The sequence below is a fragment of the Thunnus maccoyii genome, chromosome 10 (assembly GCF_910596095.1).
Source record: "Thunnus maccoyii chromosome 10, fThuMac1.1, whole genome shotgun sequence".
Lineage (NCBI taxonomy): Eukaryota > Metazoa > Chordata > Actinopteri > Scombriformes > Scombridae > Thunnus > Thunnus maccoyii.
In genome coordinates this window covers 23,963,394-23,979,450 of record NC_056542.1, presented here as the reverse complement: position 1 = coordinate 23,979,450, position 16,057 = coordinate 23,963,394, and the positions used below count along the sequence as shown (strand labels likewise).

The 16,057-nt window shown below is 40.2% G+C and overlaps 1 protein-coding gene across 5 annotated transcripts in view; it reads left to right on the top strand.

Annotated features, from left to right (window-relative positions):
- Nucleotides 1–738: 738 nt before the first annotated feature.
- Nucleotides 739–16,057, top strand: part of LOC121904871 (CUB and sushi domain-containing protein 3-like) — a 235,399-nt gene continuing 220,080 nt past the window's right edge. For 3 of the 5 annotated variants that reach the window (XM_042422650.1, XM_042422651.1, XM_042422649.1), the window contains exon 1: nucleotides 739–1,185. In XM_042422650.1, coding sequence (XP_042278584.1) covers nucleotides 1,008–1,185 — 178 coding nt within the window. In that variant the 5' untranslated portion in view covers nucleotides 739–1,007. The remainder of the gene's footprint in view (nucleotides 1,186–16,057) is intronic. The other 2 variants (XM_042422653.1, XM_042422652.1) reach the window with 1 other exon arrangement.

The window sequence follows — 16,057 nt, the reverse complement described above, 5'->3', positions numbered from 1 at the left end:
TGTGCAATCACGGCCTCTCACTCCACTGCTCCCTTTCTCTCTCTGTTTCAAAGTGGAGGTCGGTGACTCTTCCGAAGCTAGATGGCAGAAGAGCCCCACTGCAGCTGAGCTGCGCTTTGCGCCGTCATCATCCCATCTTTGCATTGCAAATTGCCCAACCCCATCACTCCCAATAACGGCTCCGCTCGATCTCCAAAATGAAAATCAGAGTTATGGTGGGATTGCCTACCAGGCGAATTTCTTTCATCAGCTTTCGGGACGGGATGCTGCCTGGCTGAGTCTCACCTAACAACCCCCTCCTCTCCTCCCCCTTCCCCTCACACACCCCACACACCCACACACACACACACACACACACACACACACACACACACAAACCACATTCTGTCATTAACATAGTTCATTTCTTTCCCAGGATTTACATTCTTCCCATAAAGACGTGCCTCCTCCTCCCTTGCCACCCACACCTCAGCGTTCCCACTTCATGATTTGTTACCCACACATCAGCCACATCATAGTTACACAGGACTCTCTCTCTCTCTCTCTCTCTCTCTCTCTCTCTCCCTCTCTCTCTCTCTCTCGCTCACTCTCTCTCTCTCGCTCTCTCTCTACACCCCCCTCCCCACCACCACCTTTTCTCTCTCTTTCTCTCTCACTCTGCGTGGTTCAATTGCCGATCGATAAAGGCAGCATTCAAATTGTAGGTTAGACTCCTCTCAGTTCTCAGCCGGCTTACAGGGGTTAAAAAGGAAAGATGTTAAACAGCAGATGCAAGAGCGCGCCGCCAGAGATCTTCACACTTGATGCCCCTCTCAGCAGAGATGGTTGAGCCCTCATCCAGGTTGCTGTGGTCCTATCCTAAAATTCAGTCTTGCTCACTTCTCTCCCATCAGCTGACATAGCGCGGCGGGCGGCTCTGCCTGTTTCTCCTCCGAGAAGGGAAAGGGGATCCACTTAAACCCCACAGAGAAAAAATAGTCCATAGGTTACATGTGTTAGTTGTGAACATGAAGGGGATTTACAGAGACGGATACTACGACGGATCTATTGAACTACGGGACGTTTTCAACAGGAGATGCGTTAAATGTGGCCGAGGGGACTTTGTTCAAGCCAAAACGATGAGGATTAGGACGGGAATTGTTTTTTGGAATCTCATCTTTTCACTGATGTTCACTTGTGTGAAAGGTACGAGGCACTGCAGCAATTCTCTATTTTCTGATGCGCTTAGTGTGCCTCTCTCTCTCTCTCTCTCTCTCTCTCTCTCTCTCTCTCTCTCTCTCTCTCTCTCTGTATGTGTGTGTGTGTGTGTATGTGTGTGTCTGTGTGTGTGTGTATGTGTGTGTGCGTGCCAGAAATCAAAAGCTTTAACGGTACAGACGTGCGCAAAATAAGCTACCACGGTTTACTGGATGGAGTTTTAAGGGACGCATTTCACTGGTTTAGCGCTCAATGCAGGCTTTGACTGAGTCGCTCAATAGATATTCTTGCAGTAGCCTACGCTTCTTCTAATAGCCTACGTGAGCTGCTTTTCTTAGTAGTGAACTAGTGAATTGTTGAGGCGCAAGTGCATGCACTGCAGATTTCCTATAGGATGTTCACAGATTTTAATTTATGTAGGCTAAAGTGGTCCACATTTCTCTTTTTCCAGGTCGACTTTTTCCAAGTATTTACTTGGGATTTGCGTCAGACCCATTTCTCACTAGAAATGTCAACTGGAACCATTTAGAGGGCCGAGGCAATTAATAGTGTGGAACCAATTTGTCGACTGGTGTTTATCGGACTTGCCAGTGCAGGCAGGTGTAAGGTGGGCTTGTTAGTATTCCACTGGCTCTTTCTCAGGATCTGCCCATTTGAATACTCGCTGTAGCTGGTGAGGTAACCGCTGGTTCCATGTTTTTTTTACTAATTTTACTCAGACTAATGGAAATTTTAGCTCTACTGCGATGCCACTTTTCTGATACAGTTTTTCAAAAGCTAGTCTTGTTCTTTTTTTGTAAATTTGAAGCAACAAATTCCTTAACTTTGTACTCAACTGTCTGCCCCCCTCTGTTTTTATTCCCCATGTTTACCACAGTGTAGAAATCAGTAAAAGCAATTGTTGCTCATTTGCCACACTGGAATTACCATGTGTTCATCTATTGTCCTCTGACATTTAAATATTTACAGAAAACAAATAAAAACAATTTCTTGCTTCCTTGTTAAGTCAGTTAAGTGTTCATTATAATAACTGAGTGTATAAGTATGCACACTCTGTGTGTGTGTGTGTGTGTGTGTGTGTGTGTGTGTGTGTGTGTGTGTGTGTGTGTGTGTGTGTGTGTACTATATATAAATGTTGCACTTACTGTGTGAAATTCTCATTTCCGACTAAAATTAAAGCCAAAGAAAAACAGGCAAATCCAATTCCAACCCTCAAAATGTTTTCCTTCTCAATCTGTGTTTATTCGGGCATGTGTGTGTGTTGATGCACATCCGGTGTGTGAGTGCACGACTGTTTATCTGTTGAATGCATGTATGTGTGTCTGTATGGGCACTCACAGATATCAATTTACATGCAGATTGTTCACCCTGTGAGTAATTCTCATGTCTGTCTATTGGGGGTGGATGAAATGTGCAGCATGCAGAGTAGCAGCGCCCACCAAGAATGAGCCAAGTCAAGTCAAGCAGAGTCGAGCACAGTGCTGTTTCATCACCACCCACATTGTGGCAATGTCAAACCTCGAGGCCCCTGCCAAACCTCCTAGTTCTGTTACTTATTAGGGAGCCAGCCAGTCAGGAACTGGGGAGGAAGGGAGGAAGGGAGGAAGGGAGGAAGGGAGGAAGGGAGGAAGGGGGGAAGGGAGGAAAGGAGGAGGAGGAGGAGGAGGCCTGGGTCCTCTCTTGGAAAAGAGCAAAGGAAATAGTGACAGAGCAAGATGAGGAGGAAGAGCCATGGAACAGCTGTTGTTCCTCTGCTCTGACAGTTGACACAATGTTTGCCAAAGTAAAAAGATAGAGATCCGGTCCATGACTCACCCCCCCAACTAAGATAATGATGCTTAACAAAAAACAACCTCTAGCAAAGTTTGTACAACACCGCTTTGCTAGAGGTGCTTTTTCATTGACTTTAAATTAGATTATTTTGAGACAGGATCTTGTGTGTAGGCGATGCACAGTTCTGTTTCTCAGTTCACAAAGTTATCTCAGTCACCTGTCTGATTCTTGGCACTCGGCACATCATTATCAAATGGAATTTTGTGATCAACTTGGTTTTTCAATGAATTACACAGCACAGTGGTATTTGAATGCAGAATAATATTTTCTTATTGCAGCAGTCCGCTACCAACCAACTGAGGACAACCACTGCAACTGTGTCACCTAACCCTGGGGGAATTTATAAAACTGCTTGACACAGACACAAATTTAGGAAGCTAAATTGCAGGGACTGGATTTTCTTAAAACAGAGCAAAAGACATTGGTCAAATACAAATTGAATTCCTTTACACTGACAGTGAGCAATTTACTCTATCTTCTCTTGAGTGCTTGAGCCGTGCTTGCCACTTTTGACAATGACACCGCATCCCTCAATGCAATGACGAACGGTCAAGTTCACAATAGAAGAAACAGTCACAGAGCTGAGAGCACCCCATCTTTATGACACATGCATGTGTAAGCAGTGGATAATGTCATGTGAGAGAATGGTAATATGCTCAAACTGTAAGTGAAGAGGATCCAGTGTGGAGTTACAGCTACAGCTTCCTGGAGCAACTCTTCATATTGCATATGGTTCATACTGAAACTCATATGTTCTGGTACTTAAGGTCCTTTTCAGATGGTAGCTTGCAGTTTACAACCTACTGAAATATTCAGTGTCTGTCTGTTGGGACGTCCTCAAGCTGGACAGTTGTAGCAGTGACCTGATAGAGGAGAGCAGGAGTGGACATCATCGTCATGGGAAGTTGAAGGGAAACCACATGAGAGGACAAACAGAACACACAGGCACTGCCCTGTTTACTGCACTGACATTAGGATGTTGAATGACAGTGAACGATTAATGATAATGAACAGATTGTTGAAAATTGTCCATCTGTTGTGTCCCACTACTTCTGCTTCTTTTGATTACACTGTTTTTGTCAAAATTCCTTCTCGCCTCCATATTTTGACAAAATCTAGTGATTTTTTTAACTCTATACCTGGCAGTCACTAATTGCTGGTAATCAGGTGGGTTCTGCACAGACAGTAATCTGGCCACTGAGCCCTTGATGAAGACTTTCTCTCAATGTGATTATGTAAACAGGCTGGAAAGGCTGCTGGGGCTAATCAGGATTACAATTTGTCTGTGTAATTATACACTATCTGCAGGGAATGCAGGGCATTATCCCACTGCCCCTCAGGTTCTTGATCTCCACAAGAGTAGACAAAGAAGAGAGGTACAAGAAAACAGCGGACAGTCTTCAGAAGAGAAGTAGAACTGGAAAGAACAATATAGTGTTTTCCAGGATACAGGAAGTTGGAACAGTAAACATTTTACTCTTTGGACTCCTGATGTCTCTGTTAGTTTTGACATCTCACTGGATAGTCCTAGTGGTACACCAAAGTACTGCTCTGCTCACCTACTGGCTTCTCCCATGGCTTTAGTCCTGGGCCAGACTCTTAGATGTTGCTGACAGGCCCTGCAAAGGCTGGATATATTTTGCTTGTTCTGATTAAGTCCGTTTTTCTCAGGTATCAGTTTTAATATAAGCAGTACTCTTGGGGGGAGAGAGATTGGCAATATCTTGTCTTCAGGAAGAAAAACAGCTCACCGTTTGTTGAGATTAAATGTAATAGGTTGAGGAGAGGCTGTTTCTAGAGTCAAGGCTACAGATTCAAGGTGGACTGTCTTCTGCACCTCGGGTGCCATTTTCAGGGGGGAGGGGATTAAACTCTGTTAACTGGCTAAAGGCACATGCACTGAATTTATACAGTTTATTGGCTTTATCCATGCTGTGGTTAAAATCTCAAAAAAACCTGACATGACAACTGAGATATTTGCTGTCACATTGTAGTTAGGATTTCTTTATGCAGTGATGAGTTTACTAACGTTAGTAAGATGGAATGTAAATGCCACAAACCAATAATTTTAAGTAAAATGTAACTAATAAACCAGTAATGGCTGCATACAGATCCCTCATATATTTTCTGTGTCCACAGAAGCAAAATATTATCCATACCACTGGATATTTTTTATCACTGTTAAGAATTGTATTCATAATATACCATACTCACAGTATTATTTGCTTTATAACCTGTGACCATGGCATATCCACCTGCCCTCACAAATCTTCCTCTGCAGTGAGCACTGCTGCTCTTGTTTGTGTCGATGGCTGTCGACTGAGTTTTTGATATGTGAAAGGAGAGCAAGCAGGGGTGAAGCATGGTCAAGGAAACAAAGTGGGGTGATGTGAAGGTAATTGAGGAGGTTACTGCTTAGTGGAGATTGCTGTGATTCCACAACATATATTAACAGCAATTAAAATGAAAGGTGAGAATAGCATGAAAAATATCTGGTTAGACTCTCAACATCACTTGGCTATCAATGTTGAGGAGGCAGCACAAGGGACTGTACATTTCTCACAGTTGAAAAATAGATCTAGCCAAGTAGACCATGCAATATAATCTCAATTGTCTGTGAGATGCTTTCAGATCAGCTCCATTGGAAGTTAAAAAAGTGGCAAAAATGTAATCTCTCTCATACTGAAAAATATTATTGATTGACTAATCATCTGATTTTAGGGTTCCTTGCAGTGTATTGGCCTTTCGTCCTGGCCTGTGGAGCTGCATTTATTAAAGCAGGTATTCATCGATCTTTGTCCATTCTCAGTAAAAAAAAGTCAGGTCTACTTTTGGTCACAACAGAAGCTGAGCCTAGGCCCAGCCAATATCATTGAATTCAGACCTACAGTTCCAGTCCAACCTGTGGCATCTAAAGGCAAAGAAAGTAACAGAAGCAGAAGGTTAGAACAGCAGATACAGACATCTACAGACAATTAAACAGCCCCTACTCCTGTGCAAAAAGGCAATAAGTGTCCCAACTGTTTTTTGTTTTGTTTTTTTGTTTTTTCATTTCTAAAACCTGCTCAGTGTGGATGTGTGTTTGTACTTGATGTTTCATGTTATACTTTAAACCTGCAAAAAGTCTGATTTTTGTCAATCTAAGCATATTTTCTGCTGAATATTGGGAAGAGTTTAGTTCACACTTCTCTGAGGGTCATTGTGTGTCCTCTAGCCTCAAGCTTTATTTGGAAAGGAAAGGAAGGGGCTATTTACCAGATTTTTATCTGTGTGGAAAACAAACAGGTGATGCAGAAGCCAAAAAATCGGAAAATGTGATTGTTTAATGATTTATCTGTTAATTGAACAAATGTTTATCCTGGACAAATTAATATTTTTATTACTCAACACGTAGATGACTTGTCTGATGGTCAAGTACCTGACAAATCCTAAAGTTAAGCCTGGGTCATAAGTATTTAGAAAGGTAAATAAATGCAATAAAGTCATTTACAAAAATGATCAGAAGCAAAAACCGGAACAAAACAAGCTGAACTGTATTTATTTATTTATTTATATTATTTTATTTTAAATAAACAACACTGATTAGTGTGACACAACGGTGTTCCATTTTTATCAATTAATTTATACTTCAAGTATCAAATGGTAAATCTCAAAAACACTTGTATATGCAAAGACAACAAAAGGTTTCAAAAACTGCAGCTTTAAGACTCACTGCCTGCAGGTGGTGCAAATGTTAAAATTGCAGAAAAGTACTGCTTTCATTCCCTCTAGAAAGCATGTTCAACATGTCTAGTCTGCAGGTCAGAACTCCAGCTGCCATTATTTTCCTCTCCTACAGGTGACACAAGTCGGCAGGTGTAGAACAGCAGAAGAGCTCCTCTCTGGAGAATCTCCAGCTTGCTAAATGTTAATGAAGTGGTTTATAAATTTGTGACTACTAGTGAGATGAGTTTCATGAGATGATTTCTGAGTCAATAGGATGGAAATGGGAAATTATTTACTGGGAAAGTGAAAAACAGTCTCTGTTGTTGTCTTTAGAAGATAGATTTTTGTTGTGTGCTTCTCTCCTTTTCCTCTTTTGGGGAAAGTGGAGTATGGATTGTTTGTTTGGAAGATCTATTACAATTTTGTTATCCTGTTCAATGCTGTTTTATTAAAATTTGTGTTCTATTTTGTACACAAAAACTCTATTGCACGTCTATCCATCCTGAGAGAGGGATCCCTCCTCTGTTGCTCTTCCTGAGGTTTCTTTCGTTTTTTAAGGGAGTTTTTCCTTATTCAAATCGAGGGTCTAAGGACAGAGGATATTGTATTGCTGTAGGCTACAGAATGTAAAGCCCCCTGAGGCAAATTTGTGATTCGTGATACTGGGTTATACAAATAAAACTGACTTGAAATTGACAAGATTGGAGGCTAGTGAGACAGGTGTCCTATTAGATGTGCTGTTGGCTCGCAGTTTTGTGTTGTACAGCAGCTCTCACAGTGGTGGCCTGGCATCAGGTGCAATATGGCTCAGTAGCACTTTGAGGAGGTATTGGTGTCTAGCCATAAAATACTGTATCTGCTGGGAAGTAGCTAAAGCACCAGCAGCACCCTTACATTGGGAGACAGTTATTATTCTTGGCCAAGCAGACACAAAACCTCTGTTATTTCCTTGTGCAATGGTGTGCATATTTGTGCATGTGCCAGCTGTGTTTCAGAGTGGCAGTGTATTTGATTTTAGTATTTTTCACCTCAGTGGTTGGCAATTTAAAACCACCAAATGGAATATTTCAGAGGCTTTTTCCAAATTGCAGTGACACACTCATGAGGTAATAGTAATTCTCTAGAAAACCTCTTTTCTGTTTCTGTTGTATGGAGCCCATTTTCCTTTCATCAAGCATGCAGACAAGCATGGTGAGGGACTGTGATTATGCACATTCTATCAGTATGAATTGTGAAGGTGCAGCACAGCCACGCAGATAAAATCTTTCTCCGTCGGGACATCAATTTAAGATTTCTGTTTACTAAGGTTGCTGTCTTGGCCCTATCAATCATGATTGTTGTATTCCTGGTTGTGCTGATGAAAAATTATTTTCTCTTTCCTCCACATTTTATGTCTGAGACTCAGAGTACAGCTTGTCATATATCTGAGAGAAGAGTGCTTGTATTTCTAAAAACAAAATTACCTCTAAATATAACTCCTAAGTGCTGCAGTAGCTCTGACTTGATATGGTGCAGACCCTGAAGATTCATGATGTAAAGTTATGACAGCAGACAAGCAACAAAGGGGTTTTGTTTCTCTCCATTCCGCTTTTCTATTAGGTTCAAGGGAAACATAATTTATACTTTTAATTCACTTTTATTTTAACTATTGTAGAGGTTTCAGTTTCGCTCAGATCACTTTATTAACCATGACACTGCATATAAAAAGTATTTCCCATGGCTGCACTCATCTATCTTTAGGAAATGGACTTTATAAAACCAGTACTCAGCAACAGAAAGGAGTGTCTATGTATAACACTACTGTTTCTATTTGTGGTGTTTTCTAAGGGGTACGGATACAACAGTAAGACAGGAAGTTTGCAGCAAAGGAAGCCTACCAGGATGTTCATTGACCTTTGTTTTGCTTAGTAAGGGCTCCATCTTTCCGCTCAGTACTCTGTAACCAAGCCTCACTGATGGATATCTCTATATTGGCTGACTCACCTTTAAGGTCAGGTGCAAATCAATGCAGGTTTTTTTGTACTTTAACTTTGAATGCTAGTAGTGATGCAGTTGCCTCCCCCTCTGTTTGTGATAGCCCATCATTATGAACAATGAAGAAATACCGTCCGGCAGAAGAGGTGTCCTTGGCTAAGTATACACTACAGTCAATCGTGGGGAGATTGAGTATCAGGCAGGGAGCGAAAATAATAGCATGCCAAAAATAAGTCAAGAAGAGGAGCTTGAAAGTGCATAGCTCAGTAGGCTTGTGGATATTGGACTTAGGATTTGTTTGAAGAAAGATACTGTGATGTATGAAGGGTGAAGGCAAAACACTATTCATGTATAGATCAACTGGTGGTGTTTAAAGCAAGATTCATTTCTTTTTAAAAGTCTGAAATTTAGCATTTTAGTATTATTTAGCTTTCCATGTAACCACATATTCATTTCGACCACATTGCTGTGAGCATTTATGCACTGCATGAGGTCATGCAGTTCATATTTTGAAATTTTGTGATGATTGGTTATGCATATGCTGATACTTGCATCCTTAAACAACATTTGTCATTAGAAATCAGGCATACAGAATATTTATAGTAAGAAATGGTGGCTGAATCTTACAAATTACTTATTAAATGTCTTAGTTAACTTTCAAGGCTTTTTTAGCTGAAGTCGCTACTTCACATAATTATCTTTCACAAAAAAAACCCCAAAAAAACCACACACAACCATTTGTAATTGCTATTTAAATACCAGGTGCTGGTTAAAGTAATAAAGAATAATAATGGAGTTTAAACACAGTAGTAATAATATATATTAACATGGTAACTTAATGAATTATATGACTGTGCAGTAGCGAAGCACTCAGTGAAAAGCTCAGCTTTTTAAAGAGAAGAACTGTAATTGGCCTTGAAACATAAACGTGTCATAAATGAGTACATCAGAGCTCAGAGAAAGTAACTGGTTCACTTCTACCTTTGTTGGTCCCTATAGGCTCAGTGCATGACACATGGACACACTGCAATAATGTCAGCAGTGGGTACCATCACACAGCTGTAGCTCAGGTGGTAAGGCGAGTTTACTATTATAAGGGTTGGTGATTCAGTCCCTGGCGCTTCCTATCCACTTTTTGAAATGTCCTGATATGGGAGAGACTAAATGCCCTTGTTGGGCATGCTTACCCAGAATGCTTTATGTGAAGACCTGCCCCTACTCTGCCTCTGATTGCCTCTGACCCTGATATTTTTACCCTGACCCTAACCATCTCCCTCCCCGAGCCTAAACTTAGTCAATCGTCCACCATATGTTTTGTTTTGATGCTGTAGACCTTTCAAAGTGTAGTCCTTTCAAAGGGTCCAAAAGACTTGGTCAAATATTCCTCCAAAGAGCACCCACAGCTGAATCCCTCCGGGTGTTGCTTTTGTCCACACATCAAAATGATCTTTAGACATGTAACTAATGAGCAAACTCAAAACAATCACTCTTTTATAGCTAATGAATCATCACTGTTGATTTCCAGATGGTCCTTGTACACAAGTCTTTTTGAAATCTTTAGTTCACAACCTAAATGCTACTTTGAGGGAAATATGTGTTGTTGCTTCTTTTAAAGCATTTACAAAGTTTACACTGACTGGAGCCAAATGGGGGTGCTACTGTTCTTTAACTGTCTGTAAACTGAATGTCTCAAATATATTGAATATCTTAAATACTCCACTAAGGGATTGTTCTAAGCCGCAGGATTTGGTTAGATTAGATAAACTTTATTACCCAATTGTAAAAATTGTTTTGGACATGCAGGTTTCTACATAAACTGGGGGAAAATAGACGTTCAATAAAAGACAAATATATATAGCATACGCAGTAGACAGCAGGTAAATTCAGTACCCTTAAAGGACAATATAACAAATGGGAGACAATAAATTTGCCAAACTAAGTCCTGCAATCTTTCATCAGAATTCAACAGTTTCACTGCCAGTGGAAGTAAAGAGTTTGTCTAGCAGTTAAATCTGCCCTGAGGGATCCTGAAGCAACTTTGTGAAGAGAGCAGTTCAAACTGTGAATAGTTATTTTCTGAGCATGTTTAATGAAGGTTTGTTCAAAAACAATCGATTGGGACGAGTGATCCCTCATACCCATCAGCAGTCATCTATTACCCAATGATCTGTTTGTCACTTATGACAATTTAGATGCCTGTAATCAACTCCTTGCCTATGTCTGCTGCACGTAATCATTTCTCTTTGTGGCCCAACTACAAATCTGCATCATTGGTGGAGGACAACAAATTTATTGGTTATTTAGGAGGCATCTATGCCTTAGTCCATGCTGGGGAAAAAAAAAGAACTTAATTGTTAAATTTGATAAAGCCAAGCCGAAATCTTGTCTCTCATTTTCTTCCATGCTTAAAGTAAACAGTAAACTATTAAAATAACCTATTTATCTGGCAACACATTTGTCTAGGCCTTGAAAATAATGGGATACCCTCTGTGATGCATAATGTATTTTGTTTACAAAATCAATGTTATTTTCCATCCACACAAGGTACAGTACTCTTGTTCATTATCGGGTTCATTCTGCCCAAATCTCTATTCACTGGGCAGAAAAAAAAAATCACATTCAGTAGTCTTGGTTTGCCCTTTTGCATTAGTGAGGAGCTCTCCAAGGCCAAGGACACATATAAATATGCATGTACACACTGTCTCATCAGGATGGGAGACAACTGCCATTTTCCTGTCTGCATTTTGCTCAGCAAATATAACAAGCAGTTAGGAGCATCAGAGGTGTGGTGTGGTGAAAATGTGGTATTTGTGTGTATATCCAAAAGGCCAGAGGTAAATGTAACTATTTGAGGAACAGCTGGGACCGTTCTAGAGCTGTCTGTCAGCCAGCCTGGCTGCCTGCTGAGGCCCCTGTTTCTACCACTTGTGCGTTATGATACCGATTCATATTTCTGAACCGCATTTTCCCCACTGTGCATTCACAGCAGGTTGTTAATTTGGTTTCTCATCACAATTTATGGTCGGTGTTGCAGCATGGTGCTAACATGGGGTTAGAAAACCCCAGGGAGTGTGTTTTACAATTGAAGTGATGATGGAGGTCAGAAAAGGCAACTAAGCGGTGACAGTGGAATTCAAAGAAGACATAGTGTAGGTCTAAATGGTAAATGGATTTAATGCATGTCCTCTCTCCTGTACAAGCAAGCACATGTTGTCGCTTCGTTTTTCTTTGAAGTAACAAGATTAATGTTTACAATGTTCTTTTTATAGATACAGCTTTTATGGAGATGACCGTGCTTAACATATTACAAGCCTGTATGATTCACAGCATTGAAAAGGGGGATTCTAATTCATAATAGATAGCTTATAGAAAAAAAAGGAAAAAAACAAGGAGGGCAATAGATAGAAAATGAAAGGAAGAGTTGTAGAGCAGGGAGGGAGAGAGGGATAAAGTGGAGAGCCAGGACAGAACAATTGGCTGAAGAGGCCGTGAATGGAAAGGTTGAGTGAGATGGAGAGAGGGTGAGAAAGGAAGAGGTTGAGGGGGGATACAAAGAGAAAGAAAAACACAGATGGTGTGAGAGAGGGAGAGAGAGAGAGATAATGAAGGATGAAAGGAATACACAAATATGAGAAGCAGAATGAGGGAGAGAGAGGCAGAAAGGGGGAAATAGATATCTTGGCAATGAGCATCTGTTCTGTCATCCCCAGGACATCAGAACAATCAGCCACACAAACACTGCTAAGCAGTTCACACAAACAGCATTACTCGGAATAGTTCACAACATTAGTCATCTAATGCTTGACAAACACGGAAATATATCAGGGACTAATAGAGGGTGCTGTGTTTGCTGTAGTTATTAACTTTGAGTGATACAAGAGAGCCTGAAACAAAAATGATGTTGCTTGACTTTTGCGTTCTAAAGTTGTAGAGGTCTAATTTGGTCTAAATCTGCTACTGAGCCTGAAACAAGGTTTCTCTCTGTGCTCTGTTGATTTCTTCAAACAGGGTTGCTTCAGGTTTATGTTATACTAGAATGGCTCTCACACTAAAGAACGCCTTTGTGCTCAGCCTTGTAATTTAATAGAAAGAGAGATTTCTGAGACATCTTTCAGAGTGCGAAACCATTTTCGACTTTTGCTCCTACCATCGTTAGCCACAGTTACAAAATTGTGTGGTATCTTCACCACAACTTATATCTACTTTACTTGACGTCACTCATGGTAATTTAGCAGCAATTAAACATGCATGTGTCTGGTTTCATATATTTTTTATTTGGCTGTTTTAACAGTCTCTCTTTAACACACGTAAAATCAAGTATTAGTAGTGATCATTGTGTTTTAAGATTGAAATCAGGTTCTCCAGCGATTTAGTGTTGCACCTCAATAAAGTTGGAGGACTCACAAGAGACTGATTTTAAAAAAGAATGGTCAAAATCAAAGCAACAGAGGCCGAGAGATCTCCTGACACTGTAGTCCCTAGCATGGGTCAAGCACTAAAAAACTGGATCCTACATTTCCCATAATGCAGCTCAATAGCATCTTTGATTAGTCCCCCTCTATGTCCTACATGCTCACCTCTAGTTTGTAACAGAGGCTTTTTTTAAATGTCATATTTTTTCAGACCTCATAAAGCTCCTCCAGAGCCATAAAAGACATAACAAAAAGATCTGACATTTCACAGGCTCAGTGGTGCCCGTAATGACAAGTAAACTGAACTTTATGTGTGAAATCTGTGCCCCTTTGAACAAAAACTGTTTGTACAAAAATGTTACACTTTGCCTTTAAATAATCATAGATCAATATTGAAGTTAACAGAGTATTGTGATGATATATAATATATTTGTTGCTCTCACTATTACTGTTGGATATGTGGTGCAACAGGATTATCCTGTGGTCATGGCCAGGTAAAATTAAATTCTCACAAAATGTATTCATAATTATGATCATAAAATGACTTTCCAAGATAAATAATAAGCTGAAGCTGAACATCAGTATTCATATGGTGTAATGTTATGCATTTCTGGCCTTGTAATTATCTGGTCCCATTGCTTTGACTGAAGTGAATTAAGTCTAAATTGTAACTAAAACAGTATCTGCAGGTGGGCTCACCTTCAGTAATGGAAATGCCTTCCTCAGAAACTTGTTCAAGGCCATTTTGAATAGTCACTGTAGGTATGGATCACTATGCCTTCAAGTGCTCTTCATTAGTTCCTCTGTTTCTTTTTATCAGTCATACATACACTCTGTCAAAGTATTTTTTGCTTTTAGTTGGGAACACAAGCAAAATGTAGCCTCTAGGAAAATGTCTTTGTGGCTCTTTTGGGGGAGTCTTTGTAATGAAAAGGGGATGTGGATCAGACATCTAACAAGTAGGTCCCATTTCAGTTCATTAAATTCATGAATGTGTGACAACTTAAGGTAAATAATCAGCAAAAATAGAAACATGCAACAATACTCTGTGAACAAAACCACCAAGTAATAACAAATATCACATTTTTGCAATGCTGTCACATCATAGTTTCTCATCTTTCAAAAATCCCCATTTTTCCAGTCATACTCATGACTTTGTTGCATTGCTAAAGAGGGCCGCCCTGTTAATTACTATATTCCCGAGAGCACTTGAAAGCAGCAATAATGTACCATGTCACAGGTTGGATCATGTTGACCCTGTAGGCAGTGCATCAATGCTGCAAATTTACCATGATTACCCTGTTTGCTCAATGGTGGTGGAAATAATTGTATCTTAGACATGTGACAAACCTTGGCGGGAATTTATACCCACAGTATTTACAGCAGCAGCAGCCGCTCATCTCCAGACACAACATCATAAACCTGTATGAGTATGATGTATATTGTATCTATAACTGGATCTAGGTCAGGCCACTTGATACAGGATGAGTGAATTGGTCAGGGGGGGACAGTTCAGTTATCAGGACAATATACTGTGCAGTTGACTCTGGGTCAGGACCCCTGTGGGTATCATATCCTGAGGGTGTTGTGAGATATAAAGATTGTGGAAAAATATTCCAGTGAATTATCATATTTTTGATAACAGAGTTGTTTTTTGTGGAATGTAAGCTGTTGCCAGGCTTTGTTCAAAAATAATAAAATGAAACAGCTTGACAAGGGGAAATTAATTGTCAGTTTGTCACAGTTTAACATTTTGACTGTTTGCTCACATCAGTTTATAAGGAGGCGTATATACAATATAATAGGGAAAAATACTGTCTGTCTAGGGGCCGTTTGAGTTGCATAGCTGCCAAGTGATCCATGTGTTTCGCCTTTTTGCCATACTGCAGTGTGTATGGATGGCCAACACTATGCAAAACATCCTTTACCTACAGAGTGTGAAAAGCTAATTACACTGGGAGTAAATTGTGAGGGGTAAACCATGCATCTTAATTAAGTTTGCATTTCATTAGACAACACGCAAGATAGCCTCAAATAAAACATTTTTTTTTACGTGCTGTGACACAGTGTGTATGGGCACATGTTCATACATTGTACATGCAAGTGTGGGAGTACATTGTATGTGGAAATGTGGAAGAATAGGTGTGATTGTGTGAGAAAAGAGATAAATATCTGTGCATGAGTCAAACAGATTATGTTTACATATTTGCATTAGAGTTCCTTAACTGTGGCACATTCAGTCATTTACATTAACACCATGAAGGTTATCCACGCACTCAGATCATTGTGGTTTGACAATGATGGTATAATGCTTAACCTAATATGTCAAGGGTATTGATTTTCAGCAAGCCTGTGGAATGAGGTGAGAAGATATACAGTATCTTGTGTGGGCTGTGAAACAGAGTGTTAAGGGCTCGTGGCATCAAATTGGAAGCCCTTGCTTGGTGGTTGTCTCTGGGGCTTTCTGACCATCTGGAAAGAATTGGGCAGTAATGATGCAACACAAGTGCTTTGTTCGATGTAGCACTGAAACCCATCACTGTGGTCCTCAATTATGCATTTCTTTTCCATTATTACAGCAGTGGGTGTTGCAGCCTATTCTCTTTTTAATTTGAAGGGGAACTGAAAACATAAATGGAAACACAAAACTTGGCTCTTAGTCTGGTTGCCAGATTTCCCTCACACCTCCTGCCAGCTGAGAACAATGTGGATTTTCCAAACAATTTGTCCTCAGTTGAAGAATTATTGCACCTGGAGTTTACAGGGTGCATGTGGTTGTTACAATAAAAATGTTACTTGCAATAGAATCTCTACAGGCTTATTTAAACATTTAAAGACATTCAGGTTATTTATTGCTGCTTGGATGCTTGCACCAGGCGAAATTAAGCACATGTTCTTTAAGGATGCCTACAATTTACTCCTTCTGTTGCATATGT